Here is a 16,254-nt window from a genome sequence, read left to right as displayed (position 1 = left end):
CCTACGTAGACATGTCCCCTAAAATTCTGACCTGGTCCTCTCTCTCTCTCAAGGAGCTATGGTTAACCTCTGGAGGAACAATGGATTACTAGTTACTATGATTTCCATAGAAACGGAGGGGGACAGGAAGGCGTGTAGGCCTCAGATCCCAGCCCTTGCTTCCTCAGAAATAAAGCCTGGGGAATGTGGCAATAGGCAGTATGGGCAGGGCCTTGGCAGAGCTGTGAAAAAAAAGGGAGGGGGGAATCCAGATTCTGGTTCTAACACTACGTCACCGCTCACTCTCGGTTTAGCCACGCCTGACAGAGTGAGCCGCTGCTGCCTTCTCTTTCTATCCACCATTTCCAGTGTGAGGTTCCCCAGACCTCCCTCCCTCCCTCCCTCCCTCCCTCTCTCCCTCCATTCAGAGTGGAGCGAGACTGCAGAGCTGGCCTCCTCCTCGAGGGCCCGGCCGCATGAGACTGGCCTCAAGGTGACACACATCATAGTCAGACTGCGGCAGTTGGTTGCCTGTAGAAACCGAGAGACTTACAGCTATAACAGGGGCTGGTGGGGGGTGGGGGGGGAGCTCCCTCTTGACTGGCTTTCCCCCTGACAGGCAGTGAGTGGGCCAGTCTGAGAGAAATGGCTCTTTTATGAGGAAAGGAGAACCTGATGAGCAGAAATACCAGGGAGAAGGAAAGGGGACGTCGCTTAAAGCAGTGTGTGCAGCTGTTCAGCTGACGACTGTGAGGCCGTCTCTGGAACCAGGACATCAGATGCGGAGTATAAGAACAGCTGTCATATTTCCTACAAAACAAAATGCTATACCTACCCAGGCAGCCTCTTGCATGTGACGCAGGCTCTCTTTTTGCCCCAAACGTGTTAGAATGCCCAAATTAAACTTCTGCATGTACCCATGATAACCGGGCCTGTTAGGAAACAGGAGGGCGCAACACCATTTGTAATGTGCAGGTGTAAATTATGGCCGAAGGTGAACGTAGCCTCAGCTGAAATTTTCCAGCTGGAATGAAGATACAGTTAGCGCCGCTCGATGCAACGTCGCACCAAGTCGCATCTTTGCATTGACTTTGTATGTAATTGCGCCGCTCAAACAAACACTTTGGTGAGCACACGCCTTCATGCTGCGCTCACACTGGCAGTAGCCTCCATCTCCAAGCTTTTATTTTTTATTTTTGCAAATAAAAGCCTGGACCAGCGAGTCGGTGTTCCGGGTATAGGAAGTGTTTCATTTCCCCGACCAACCAGAGCGCAGTGGGCGTCGCTCCAAATGTTGTGTTGGCGGGGCGGGGGCTGACGGACAGATCGGTGAACCAATGGGATCACACGCATTCTCTCTCCGGAGATGTTAAACCCCGCCCCTCTATGCCAGATATGAGCCACGATAGGGCAGCTACAAAGATACAGCCAACCATTCATTTTCAATGGAACCCAGCGACATGAAGATACAAAGATACAGCCCACTTCAGATGCTGTGTAGCTTTTGTATCTGCCTGTGTAAACGCACCATCAGACTCATGTACGGGGGCCATGTTAATACTGGACCACAAGGGCACTCAACTGGTGCAGGGGCTAAGTTCTGGCCCAACACCACAGAGTCTATAGGGGTTCGAATCCTCCGCGGTGCCTCCGGCTTGGCTGGGCGTCACAATTGGCCTTGTTTGTGGGAGGGAACCCGGGCGGGGAGGTTGATCTCTTTCAGTGGGGTGTGGAAGTTGGAGGAATAGCGTGCGCTTCCATTTCCAAAGAACCCTTTGGTAGAGGTTTTAGTTGTGTAGTTACCTTTTCTAGCTTTAGATGTATCTATTTTTTATACAAATACCGTACTGGGTTTTGTGATGTTAAATATATGCGGGATCAGCTTGTTTTGCATTTGTTCATGTGCTGTGACTTTGAGAGCTGTTTCACTGTACAGCGTAAGTCAACGAGGAGGCTATTTTTGAATTGATGTTTATAATCGACGGCACAACAGAGCAAGATATCTCGCCGATTGGACTGGTTCTATGACGACAAGGTAACTACTAGAGTTCTCATCAGGCCTGAAAATTAAGGCCCGGCCTTAACTGGGCCCTACTGGGCCGCCCCGAGGCTCGGCCCGGCCCGAACAATTACCATACTTTTAGGCCCCGAAAACCCGACAAATCAGACACGGTGTCAGTGTGTGCTTAATGTCCTCAAAGTCGTGCATCCAACAAGCTTTGAACTGAGCAGTTTGGACCTACTGTTCCAGAGATAATGGCCAAAACATCTTGAAAACGGCCACTTGCCCCAATTTTCGATCGCCGAACATCTGGCAAAGTGTCCTGGTGCTTTAAGTCTCCCCGTGAGACTCCTCACTGCCATGTGAGAAGAAGCGGCCTTGAAGGCACGTGTATCAGGATTCACTTGGTTGTCTGTGATCTCCCAAGGACCAGGCAGCTGTAGGATTTAGCAGGGAAGGGGGAATTAGCATAAATAATAGATTGGGGCAAAAAAAAAAAAAAAAAGAACTGCCCGAAAAAGAAATACTGGAAAACATTGGACCTGGCCACTGTTGCGGAAAAATGTACAGGCTCAGGTTTGTAGTCCTTTAGCAATATTTTCAACCCATTGTCTCATACCGTAATTATTATCAGATTGCCACTGGCTCAGGAGCTAAGAGTGGCCGTCTTGGAATTGGGAAGCTGCGTTTTGAAGTATCCTTGAGCAAGACACTTAACCACTAACCCCTAACTGTACCCCCCCCCCCCCCCGGTTTATCTACTGTCCAAAACGGCACCAAATCACAGACTAGATACTCTGTCATTATGTTGGTCACGTGGTCTCTTGTTTCTCACTGTCCCGTTTATATTGTATTGATGCTCGGGGCTACTGTGGAGGAGCATTGGGAATGTATTTCAGGGTTGGCAGGATGTTTAATTCTCGGGTGATTCCTGAGATTGTGGCTGTTTTCCCGTTTTCACTGATATGGTGCCCAGGCAAATTCGGCACACTTTCTCTGCTAAATCCAGTGGGTTACCAGCATCACCCGAACGCAAAGATCCTTCCACCCTCCTGCTTTGGAATGGTGGGTGAGTTTAGCTTGTGAACACTGGGCACTTATCTTTGAGGAAAGGAGAGAGGATGAGTTTGATGCAGAAATATTTGTGAGGGATGGATAGAGGGAAAACGAGGGAATTTGCTGTCGTTACAGCAACTGAATACCGTATGCACATCAATATCTAAAAAACATGGTTTTGACGGTCATTTGATTGTTTTTGTGATGACCATTGAGATGGTTGTTAAAAAATTGACACATCACTGAGTCTATGCACTCTTTAAAAATCGACACATCCCTAGTCGATGCACTCTTAATAACTCCTTGGATATCTGTCTCAGCCATGATATCTTAAAAGCTTTGACCAAATTGTTTATTACTGTGGTATTCTTTATGAAATCAAATGCAACGTACAGAAAGCCCTGTGAACATGTGCAGCTTGCATCCTCCACCTTGGAAATGAGAGATCTATCTTCTGGTTGTTGTTGTTTTTTTATGCTTGTAAAACTTGGTTTCTGTGTAATGTGAAGCTGACAAACTACTCTTACTAGATAATTTAACTACGTAGACCCCATCATCCGTATCGTGGGGAAAGCTTTTGCAGAAAATAGTAGATCACAATGTGAGCTTGCCAATCGGCTATTTTCCGCTTTCCCCACACTAACGGAAAACAGATAAGACGCCTAGTACACTAGTATAGAGCGCTGAGAGACTCTGCTCAACCATATGAAGTGCAGGTGGTTAATGAGTGCAAAAATTAAGAACCTGATTCAAAGGCTCACCTTGAGGTGAAATCTGTTTTCCTGCCATCGTCTAGGGGTGAACAGCTTCTTTCTTTCATAATAAGGTAAAGAAGACTGTAGCTATAGCTGCGACCAGAGCTGTGCAAGACTCATGACAGACAAACTGATTAATGGACGTCCTTTGTAGGCACTTGGATCAAGTTAGGTTTCTTTTATACTAGGCTCAGGCTGAAGTTGCATACCATTTTTGATTATTAATGTTGCGATACAAGACCTATCATCTCTTTTATATCTTGTATATCATGTTTAGAATAACAGACTAAATCTGAATGCCTGTTGTTCTAGGTTGCTGTTGGCGATGTAACCCCCATCTGCATGGATCAACTTCAACTCAACTTCAACTCTGGATGTGGCCCATGCACGGCCATGTAGAAGTGGTGAGTATCTGGCTTCCCTGTTCAAAATCTGAGTAGTCATAATTCCATTGTGTTTATGTTGTATTCACTGCAGCAGCATCATTAATATTGTCTTTCTAACATGTTGTTGTTTCGTGTGCTTGTTTCTCAGGTGTCAAAGAAAGGAGTTAAGCCCCGGAGTTCAGCCCCTGGAGACAATGGCGCATGGTTGGGATTCTTACTTTCATAATCTTGCACCGCCTTCATCAGACGCAAGCACCTTGAGAGTGCCTTTAGATGCTGAGGGGAACCTATCCCCGCATATAGACAACTTAAGTGGACATCATGGCTTTCCCAGCATGGTGTCTTCTCATGAAGGCCCTCCAACAAACATGAACTTTGGTACAAACTTTTACCCAGACTCTGGTCTTAGCAGTTCAGGTGCCGCTTACTCAAACTACTACGGGAATGTCCCATGGCAAGCTAATCAGCAACAAACGGTCAAAGACTATAACATTCCGAACTTTGCCCCAGAGGAATTTCCCCCTCCACACCATTTTGCCACTCCAGACCACTCAACTTTTGCAGCGGAACTTAAGCAAGAGTATGGATTGCTCAATTCACCTTCACCTTTTCTTGAGGAGTACTCGGATGTCAGTAGCTGCTCAGAGGCAGATCTCAATGACATTAGGCCATCATGTAAATTCATGAACAGTAATTTGGTAAAATCAGCCTATCATGTCGATGTTGCTAAGCACCACAGCACTCATCTATGGCCTTCAATGTCCACTGACCATATTCCATCTCCCTTGGAAAGTTTGTGCAGTGGTAAGACGTCAGGTACTCCCTTAACAGTACATAGTCGGTGTCTGTCAAAGACTGAGACAAAACAAAAGCTGTCTGGTTTTGGACCGGACAGGACGGTAACTACAGAAAATGTCCAAAGTCGGTCTCTGCCAAAGACTGAGACAAAACAAAAGCTGTCTGATTTTGGACAGGACAGGACGGTAACTACAGAAAATATACAAAGTCTATCTCTGTCAAAGACTGAGACAGTACCAGTGTCTGATTGGGAACCAGACGGGATGGACACTACAGAAAATGTCCACGGTCTATCGCTGTCAAAGACTGAAACAAAACAAAAGCTGTCAGATCGTGAACAGAACAGGCCTGAAGTGGCAGAAAACGTCCAAAGTCTGTCTCTGTTAAAGACTGACACAAAAGAAACACTGTCTGATTATGAACAGGACAGGAAGGAACCGGCAGAAACTGCGCAAACGTCTTATGACCAATTCTCCAACCATTCTAAAAGTGCGATGGCTTCAGAGAGTGAAACAATGTTGCAGGATGGCATTGAGCACGTTAATGCATATCAAAACGACAAACAAAAGATGAAAGATGCGGAGGACAAAGATGGGGCCATCGTGCAGGAGAAGCTGATCGACGGCCATTTAGCCGGTCCTCAAAACTCTGATGTAATGGAGGAGGATCTAGATGGTCATCAAAACTCGTCTGAGGTTGTAATGGAGGAGGATCTAATACGCCATCAAAAGTCATCTGGCGATGAAACGGAGAAGGTTTCAAAAAGCCATCAGAAGTCATCTGAGCCTATAACTGAGAAGGATTCTAATGGCCATCAAATGTCATCTGAGGATGTTGCGGAGGAGGAACCATCTGGCCATCAAAAGTCATCTGAGCCTATAACGGAGAAGGATTCTGATGGCCATCAAAAGTCATCTGAGCCTATAACGGAGAAGGATTCTGATGGCCATCAAAAGTCACCTGAGGATGTTGCGGAGGAGGAACCATCTGGCCATCAAAAGTCATCTGAGCCTATAACGGAGAAGGATTCTGATGGCCATCAAAAGTCATCTGAGCCTATAACGGAGAAGGATTCTGATAGCCATCAAAAGTCACCTGAGGATGTTGCGGCGGAGGAACCATCTGGCCATCAAAAGTCATCTGAGCCTATAACGGAGAAGGATTCTAATGGCCATCTCAAGTCATCTGAGCCTATAACGCAGAAGGATTCTAATGACCATCAAAAGTCACCTGAGGATGTTGCGGAGGAGGAATCATCTGGCCATCTCAAGTCATCTGATGACCCAGATGGCAAAGAGGAAGAACAGTTATGTCGTCAACAAAATAAATCCCAAAAGACTACAGTAGTTGCATCAAATAGTATACCTGATGATGTGGGTGATAGAGAAGGTAATCTAGTTGATGCAGTTAAAGGAAATGACAAAGAAAATGAAGCTTGTGATGAAGAGGAAAACTTAGCTCCAAGTCTTGCCTCCACAGCCAGTCAAGATAAAGACTATGTTACAAAGAAGGATGATCACAAAGAAGCTGTGCAGTCCGTCTCTGAACCCTTTGATTCACAGGGGAACTTGTCACATTCTCAAGATGCTGCCGATAAGCTGAAGGAAGATACTACTCCTAACTCTGACATTCATCGTTTGGAAAGCAGCGATCAAGATGATGGAAGTAGTTCACAGGACAACATTCTCAGTGATCGTCTCGAGGACAAAGTTTGTATTTCAGCCGACGATGACGTAAACCCTAAAGAATGCAATGTCAAACAGCCCTGTTTAGACACAAATTACTCAATAACAGAACCAAAGCCCTGCTTGGAAAATGACAGGACATGTCCCACAGATAAAGGGGAAATATCCTCTTTTGTTGACAAGGAAAATACAACACAACAGAACCAAGTGGCCTTGGATCAGGAAAGGTCAATGCAACAGAACCAGGTGGCCATGGACCAGGAAAAGCCATTGCAACAAAATCAAGTGGCCACCGTCCAGGAAAAGTCAATGCGAAAAAATCAAGAGGCCATGGACCAGTCAAAGTCAACACAACAGAGCCAACTGGCCATGGACCAGTCAAAGTCAACACAACAGAGCCAACTGGCCATGGACCAGTCAAAGTCAACACAACAGAGCCAACTGGCCATGGACCAGTCAAAGTCAACACAACAGAGCCAACCGGCCGTAGACCAGGTAGAACCAACACAACATAACCAAGTGGCCATGGACCAAGTAGAACCAACACCACAGAACCAGGAGGCCATGGACCAAGAAGAACCAACACCACAGAACCAAGAGGCCATGGACCAAGAAGAACCAGCACCACAGAACCAAGAGGCCATGGACCAAGAAGAACGAACGCCACGACAGAGCCAAGTAGCAGTAGAGCTACAAAGGGTTGATGACAATGTTCCTGCTGGAGAATCACTTCAAAAGGCGGATGGAACTTCTGAACAGGAGCAGCCCAAACTTGACTTGTGGTACGGTGAACCGCTGTCATCAGGAGATGATGAAACAGACTCTGAATCTGCTCCACTAGAGAACAGTCAAACCACAACGGAGCAGGCAACTCCTCTTCTGAAGACCTCTGTTCAAATGAGAAAACGCCTGCAACCTGTGATAGTTTTGGAGCACTTAGAACCCAGAGACAGCGTAAAGCAGACATATCAGTGTGCAGATTGCGAACTTACTACCGAAAGCATGGATCATGTAATCGAACACCACCATCGTAGGCATTTCAATAAAAAGTTCCATTTTTGTCAAACCTGTGACACCTATTTTAACGGCCAAGCACAAAAACACACGTGCTTTGCAAGTGATGAGGCCACTGAACTCTCATATGACACTCCCTCACCAAAGAAAGCAAAAGGTCTTAAAAAGATTTGTGGAATCTGCAAGCAAGCGTTCCACAAACTATATCAGTATATCAGGCATATGCGAAGTCATACAGGCAAAACGCCATACAAGTGTGGTGTATGCAGTTGGTATTTTTCACAGGCAGGTAGCCTGCGAAGACATGTAGCTATACCTGGTCGGTGTCTGGGCCCAAATGCTGAACGTAAAGTGAAATTTAAAGCGTCGCCTACATTGAAATCTGCAGTGAAATCTGCAGTGAAATCTTCTGCGAAATCTAAAAACTTGGCTGCCGTTATCAGAAAATTAGAAAAAACTGAGCGGAAGGACACAGTATCCAACAGCGCCCACATCCGTGAATGCTATGTGAAGCTTGTAGATTTTCGCAAGTCAAAAACATGCACCTATTGTTCTCAAAGGTTCGCCACTCTCAAGCAACGCCAGAAACATGAGTACAATGTGCACAGATGGAAGAATAGGACCAAGAGTTATTTTCAGAAGTATTATCTCCATAAGAAAGAGGAAAACAGTAGAACAAGTTCATCTGCAGAGATGAAGGGGAATCTCCTTGAGGATGAAACTGAAAAAGAAAAAGCTGGAAAGTATAAATGCCCTCTCTGTCCACGTAATTTCATGTGGTCTTACAACAGGGCTCGGCATCTGCGCGACTGTGTCCGAGATTTGACATTTGGTGGCAAATGGAAAATTGGAAATAGATTTGGATGTCCCTTATGTCGAGCAAGTTTCTCATTTGCACCAAACAGAAAGAGACATATAGAAAACACTTGCCTAAAAGAATTTGTCTTACAACTGGCAAGGAACATCAAGGTCAGACACAAGTCAGACCAATTGCCTCGAATGGCAAAGAAAAAGGTAAACACCAGACGCCAGACGGAACGAAAATCTGAGCAATTGCCTCCGACTTCAACTTCGCTTGAGGACAAGCCACACTACCAGTGCAATCATTGCCCGGCAGTTTTTGCCCATGCTTCTGGGAAATACAGACATATGAAGAAACATGAAATATTTAAAATGACTGGCAAGTTGTTCAGGTTCAGGAACACAGCATTTTCATATGTCTACAAGCCAAGAAAAGCAAAGAAACAAACAGAGGACTCGCCTTCAGACCCCCTTCACGTCAACAGCTACCGCCGCTACCGCTGCAATCTTTGCCCAGCTACCTTTTTCCATGCTTCTGGAAAATATAAGCACATGCAGAAACATAGAACCACTGGCGAACAGAATATCGGGTACAGAGATTCAGCCTCTAAGCAAACAAAATTGAACAGTGGAAAGAGTGAGAACACCAGAGAGTGTAAGAAGACATCCTCCACAAATGAAGCCAGTAGCAGCCCACCAGCACACCCTTTCATGTGTCACTTTTGTGGGAAATGTTTTGATAACACAACCTCATTGATGAAACATCAACGCAATCACAAAGGCGAGAGACCGTACCGTTGTTTGGAATGTGGAAAGCGGTTTAAGAAATCTACCCATCTTTCTGCTCACAAGAAAACTCATCAGCGAAGGATACAGTGCACTGCTTGTAAAAAGATCCTTCCGACCATTGGGGATTTGATTGAGCACAGACAGAGCCATGTCAAAAAGGGAATGCTCAAGTGCCCAGACTGCCCGATGCAGTTCCAATACCCTGTGTATCTGCTCAGACATATGGCCTCCCAACACAAAGCGCCACAGAAAGTGCAAAAAGCTCAAAAGCAGGTCCAGTGTTCAAAATGCAATGAAGTATTTCCTGAAGCCCAATCTCTCCAGAGCCACTATCTGATCGATCATGATGAAGATGACTCTTTTCCATGTGGCGGCTGTAGAGAAACTTTTGACACAAAACGTGAACTTCACCTTCACCGCGGTAAATGGTCAGGCATTAGTAAATGCCCAGGCATGAAAAGAGGAGGGGAGCGTGGAAAAAAGGTAAAATGTTCCTACTGTCCACGGACGTTTACAAGAAAAAACCGCTTGAGAAACCACCTTCGTGGTCACAAGAACAACTCCTTGTTGTCGTGCCCAAAATGTGAGCAGTTCTATGGATTTACAAAGCTTACATCACATATAAAAAACTGCAATGGAGAGCAAGAACTCACCACTAGTGAGTATAGCGGTGGAAGCTCGCTTCTCTTGCAACATCTCACTACTAATGCTGGGGAAAAGCCTTATTCATGTATGCACTGTGGAAAGAGATACACCTACCAGGCCATGTGCTTTCAGCATGAAGCTTTCTGTGATGGCATTTACAGAGAAGGGCATTCAGTGGCCAAGACTCAGCTACGAACAGAGTTGTTGAGAACATCAAATGTCAAAGAGCAAGCTGAAGGTCAATACAAATGTAAATTTTGCACACAGACCTTCGTGAAATCTCGGAACCTGCGGCACCACATTCTGACACACACTGAAGTAAACCCATATCGATGTAAAACCTGTGGCAGTTGCTTCTCAAGGCATGATCATATGAGTGTGCACCAGAGTCGCTGTAAAGGGCAAAGACTGCGATTACAAGTTTGTGTACCCAAGATCAGTTTAGATGATGTCGGACAAGGCTGGAAAAATAAACTTGAGTTATCAAAGCTGGAAGAGGACGAGGAAGAGGACCAGAGATTTGAGTGTAGCGTCTGCTTTAAAATCTTGTCCAGTCAAAGCAATTTGGCCAGACATTTTGCCATGATCCATGATTCAGAGAAATCCTTTGTTTGCAAACGCTGTGGCGCTTCATTCACTACAGACAAATCTCTTAAAAGACATAACAGCTCTGTGAAATGCCAAAGGCAGAGAGGAAATGTGACAAAACCACAACAAGGAGCGACAAGTCGATTGTTACAGCGGATCCAGAAATATCCTGACAAAAAGAAGAAATATGTTTGTAAATATTGCCCTCGGTCCTTTACCACCATCGGGCAACGGACATCGCACACCCGTCTGCACACAGGTGAGAAACCGTTTGGCTGTGACCGGTGCGGTGAGAGATTTATCCGGAAGGATTACTTAAGGCGGCATTCCTTCAAGTGCCCTTTAAGTGCCCCTTTAAGTGACACAGAGGAAATGTACTCTGTGCTTTGTGACAGGTGTGGAGGGATTTTCTCCGAAGACACACTCGAAGCCCATCACAAGAGGTGCAAGACTGAGCCAAGCTTGCAAAAGCGCAACCAAAAGCCCACCCCTCAAAGCCCGCCAAAGGGCTTCTCTTGTGCTTATTGTGGTTCCCGGTTCTTGTTGTTTTCACAGCTCCAGCAACACTTTCTAAGCACACACAGGCAGGACACCTCTAAGGAGCCACCAATGGCTACCGCTCCCCTACAACAGCAGCTGTCAAATATGGTGAGAATCAAGGAAGAGCCTTTGGATATGGGAGATGGCACAGAGCTGATTGGTGACGGTAACCCCTTGTTTGATCCAGACACTGGTTTAGATGATGAGGTGGAAAAGCCCGTCCCGTGCCCTAAGTGTGACATGCGCTTCATGCATATGGGAGCACTGAAAGGCCATTTACGTTCACATTCAAGGAGTTTTCCGTTTGCCTGTAAGACGTGCAACAAAGGTTTCTGGAATAAATCTCTACATCGCAGACATAGCGGTAAATGCACAAGACTTAGAAATAAAACTGCCTCTGTCACCGCAGACATGGATTTAGCCCTGAACCCGGTTCTGGTCTTCAACCAGGGTTCTCAGACGACAGGCACAGGGGTTTTGCAGACCAACTTTAAATGCAAAGACGAACCCGCCTCAGACATGGTGTCAAAGGGCGCAGAGCAAAGTGGCGTGTCCACCAGGAAGAAATCTGCACGTTACCAGTGTTCAGAATGTGATAAAAGTTTCACAGATGGCCTACTGCTCATTAGTCATCTAGAAAACCATGGCAGAGAAGAACAGGAGATAAAAGACAGACGTTGTAATAAGTGTGGGAGGACATTCACCAGTCACGGTTCTCTTCTAAGGCACATGACCAACATGCACGGAGATACTAAGAGATACTGTTGCCCCGACTGCAGAAAGGTCTTCTGTTCCCAGTCGGATCTCGATATCCATCGAACGAGTCATGATCCAAACAGGCCTTTCAACTGCAAGATGTGCAATCAAAGGTTTTGGAACACCCGGGCATTAAGTAACCATTGCAGTGAAAGCCATCCAGATTCTGTGCACACGTGCCATATCTGTGATAAGAGCTTTTCCATAAAGAAATCACTCGCCAGACACTACAAGATGAGGCACGAGGAATTTCAGACAGATGAACCTCTCTCTGCTGCTGTAAAGGAGAACAGGAACGCTGAGAAACCGTATAATAGCATAGAGGTCAGTGTCACAGGGGAAAGTTCAACGGAGGATGAAAACGACGATGTCGACGGTGACGGAGATGGAGATAGCGATACCGATGATTCAGACACTGCACCCTACTTCCCCTGTCATGTCTGTAGCAAGACATTCCCCACATTTGAGAGCCTTGAGGATCACCAGCGATTTCACCTCGGCGAAAAGCCCCATGAATGTGCAGAATGCGGGAAGTGCTTTTTCCAGGCATCCCAGCTGCAACAGCATCAGCGAATGCACAAGTCTGAATTCCAGTGCCAGACCTGTGGCAGGGGCTTTGTCTCTCTCTTTGCGCTGCGCAAACATAAGCACTCGCATGGGAAGAGTCGTCCGTACCGCTGCACCAAGTGCAGCCTTTTTTTCCCGGGGCCTGCGCAGCTGGCAGAACACATGGCGGCCACCCACCAAGAAGAACACTTTCCATGTGACATATGCAACCGCTCATTTCGTTCCAAGAGCGGTCGAGCCGAGCACCGGAAAAGCCACAAGGAGTTGAGCAGTAATCTCCCTCCTCCAGAAAAAACTAAGCCTCTCAGAGCGTCGGCCTCTGAATGCCCTCCGAAAGCCAGCCAAGAAAAACTGTCCTGTGGCATTTGTTTTGAGCATTTCGACGGCCCTGACCAAGTTTTAGAGCACGGCTGCAAGCCGTCGATAGATAGACCATATTCATGTCCGGACTGCAATAAACATTTTGTGTTTGCATCTCACCTGAGAAAGCACAACGCTATCCACCAACAGTCACAACCCTATGCATTGGAGTGCAGTCGGTGCCGTATGAATTTCTCCTATCGCGCGAGCTTCATCAGCCATATAAAGACGCATGGCGAGGAGGAGGACGAGGAAGGTAAAGGCAGTACTAGTGGGACAGATGAAGATGAACATTTTTACAAATGCCCAATATGCCCTCGACAGTTCTCCACTCCCAACAAATTGGTGGATCACTTTTCAGCTCATTCTGAGAATACCCATGAATGCAAAACATGCAAGCTGACATATCCCTCCAAGAGCGAGCTGGAGGAACACGAACGCTGTCACATGACCGCAGCCACTCAGTTCGAATGCACCGAGTGCGGCAACAGTTACTTGGGAAGCGACGCCTTCCGCCAGCACCGCTGCTCTCCTCACGGGAAAGCAGCGACAGACACCGGACGTTCAAATGCACCGGCTCAGCGGTCCACTGTTACGGCGCAAGCATCGGGGGACGAGTCGGACGTCGACGTCACCGGAGAGGACTCCTATGACTGCTCTCTTTGCTCACGGCAGTTCACATCCAAAAGCAGTCTTATGGAGCATCACAATAGCCAGCATGGCACCGAACGCCCATTAATGGAGCATCACAATAGCCAGCATGACGCCGAACGCCCGTTCAAATGTCAATACTGCGGGAAGGGCTTCGTCTTGAAAAAGTATCTGAGGGAGCACGAGCGAAGAGAGCGTATGAAGATGGCGCCCCAGGACAAGATCGTGTTCAAGTGTTTGCAGTGCGAGCTCGAGTTCGACACGGCGAAAGACCTGAGCGTGCACATAAGGAAGCACGCCGAGAAAGGCGCGGGGGACCACCGCTGTCACATGTGCTACAAGTCCTTCAGGCAGCTGTCTCTGCTCAGGCAGCACGAGGAGAGTCACGTCGGGCAGGTCGTGTACGAATGCACGGAATGCGACAAAGCGTTCGCTTTCCCTCACCTCCTGGAGGAGCACCAGCAGAGCCACGCAGGGCCCTCCTCCGTCTGACCGCTGCGCCCTACTGTCAGTAGCTTTGTACATTGTTATTCTTACTACGTTGTAGTTGGAAGGAACCTCCAAGGAACCCTGAGGGTCCCTCGAAACCCTACATATACATAAACTGTTGGACTAAAGAAGAAAATGTCAAATTGAATTGGGGAAATAAAACGGTTGTTGGAATATATCCTGTATATCCTACTAATAGAAAGGCATCATCTCCTTATGAACCCTTTTCAAAATGATTTTTGTAAGCAAACCAATACTTGCCACAGCCATAGATGTGGTTCATAATCTTGTTTGATATTGTATAAAGGTGTGGAACATCGTGCGGTGAAAACAACGCATGGTGTCGAGAGATGTTTCTTTAAGGGATCAGCCTTTTTTGATGGGGTCAGGTGTGAGTGTTAACTGTGACATTTTTGATACACTTTTGTTCTGCGTTAAATAATGTAAAATTTCTCTCACTGTAAAGGCTTTGTAAATACGACGGGGCTTTTATTTTTAGTCCATTTGTATTTTCCCATTAAATGTTGTAGGTTTTGTCGTTCAACCTTTCGGGTTTAAAACATTCTGCATTGTTCCTTTTTAGTGTCCTGGCCTTTTGCTCCCCTTAAGATTTATGACCGGATACGTTTCATTGTAGTGTTGGCTGTTAATGTCTTGTACAGATAAAAATGAAAAAAGGGGTTTGAAGAGGATGTTCTTTAAACCACTTGAGGCATATTTTTTATGGTTGACATTTTAGTTTGTGCATTCATATCAAATAAATGTGTCAGCTGAATGTTCACGGTGCCATGTATTCTCTGAAACATGCATGAAGTAGATTGTTATTTCTCTGGGTCTACTAGGTGTAACGCATACAAAACCATACACAATTGTATCTAGAGTTTTCCGTCTTGAGACATGTGTCATTTTAGATTTTAACCACTTAAACCATTGTCTTATACTTTGGCTATTCAAAAATAGCAGATCTACAAGCTCATAGCGTGGCACCTATGAGCTTGTAGATCTGCTATTTCTTTTTTTAAATCATGAAAAGTTGTGTAAATCTTTGAATATATCATTTTAAAGCGAACATTTTTAACTCAAATCTTTGCTTCTGGGGGGATTGTACAAATGTCTGCTAAATCCTAGCAGCTTTTTGAAAAACCATATGTTGCTATAATAATATCAGTGGTTCTCAAACTTTTTCATGTCAAGGACCACCCAAAATGATATGTATTTGGCCGCGGACCCCCATCTCAAAATGTGTTGTTCCAGGGACCCCCCCAGAAGGAAAGATTTGAGTTAATTTTTGAATAGCCAAAGTATAAGATACTAACGCATGGTTAACGCATGGTTACACAGATGCGTTCCTGGTTTTAATGGGTTAACTGAAGTACTTCTCTCATGAGTATCGCTGGAACAGATTAAATACAAGTGTCATTTAGTTGACATAGCTACCGGTATTCATGCTGTCCAACCGCTTTGACTAGAGGCCTAAGGTACATGTGCTTGGCAAAGGTGTTATCGTTAGATATTATTGATTAGATATATTATCATTGAAAATATGAAATACAATCATGATGATCTTTGACTATAATTTGGCCCATAGCAACCATCCCTCCCCAACAGCAGTTTGAATGCAAGATCTGGTGTATGGTGTAGTTTTCAATAGCATTTGAAGTGTTCACATTACCACCTTAACTCCACAACTGAACAGAATGAGTCTCTCATAATGTACATCTTGAGCTTGTAGATCCATACATTTTTGTAATTTTTCTAAATTGAAAAGTTAACTTTCTGTGATTTAAAAGAAAAAAAAATATTGAACCGATGAAAAGTAATAACAAGAGCTTGTGACTAAATAACTACATTGGATGCATTGGAACACGTGTTATTTTTTCCATTTCCTGAAAAATAACCGTTTTGGACAAGGTTTCCACCTGACAGTGATGAAATGTAGGGCCATCAAACACTTCTCACGTCACACTGAACGACATGGGAGAGGTACTTGGTATTTAAATATTACATGGTATGTACTGTATCCTTGGTATTCTAATGTGGTTTAATGTATAGATATATAGAGCTTTAACTTTTTAACAAAAAGCTTATTACAGTATCACTTACACTATCTTTTTTTTTAATCATTTATTTTGAGATTTTTCAAAGGAATATGTAGACAAAACAGACTCAGACCTACATACAAGACAATGTACATACACATTATATTATCATAATTATAAAAGGGAGTGTCATTAGACACATTTATACTAATGCAAAAAAAGTAAAATACAAAAAAAAAACATCATGAAATAGAATATTCAAGTGGTAAAAACTTAAAAAACCAAACCCCTAGCTGGTATCTCACCACCCCGATGAGAGGAGGACACCACTGTGCGACGAGGAGGGCCCCCCGC

At 45.2% G+C, this 16,254-nt stretch overlaps 1 protein-coding gene across 2 annotated transcripts in view; it reads left to right on the top strand.

Moving 5' to 3' along the window:
- Positions 1-14,640, top strand: part of znf1035 (zinc finger protein 1035) — a 36,971-nt gene extending 22,331 nt beyond the window's left edge. For both annotated transcript variants that reach the window (XM_080425347.1, XM_080425346.1), the window contains 2 exons: positions 4,105-4,196; positions 4,327-14,640. In XM_080425347.1, coding sequence (XP_080281473.1) covers positions 4,373-13,864 — 9,492 coding nt within the window. In that variant the 5' untranslated portion in view covers positions 4,105-4,196; positions 4,327-4,372 and the 3' untranslated portion in view covers positions 13,865-14,640. The remainder of the gene's footprint in view (positions 1-4,104; positions 4,197-4,326) is intronic.
- The last annotated feature ends 1,614 nt before the right edge of the window (positions 14,641-16,254 follow it).

The sequence above is a fragment of the Gymnoscopelus braueri genome (genome assembly GCF_963280865.1).
Source record: "Gymnoscopelus braueri genome assembly, chromosome: 4".
Lineage (NCBI taxonomy): Eukaryota > Metazoa > Chordata > Actinopteri > Myctophiformes > Myctophidae > Gymnoscopelus > Gymnoscopelus braueri.
The sequence above is the reverse complement of the archived record's forward strand: the minus strand, read 5'-3'. Positions and strand labels throughout refer to the sequence as shown.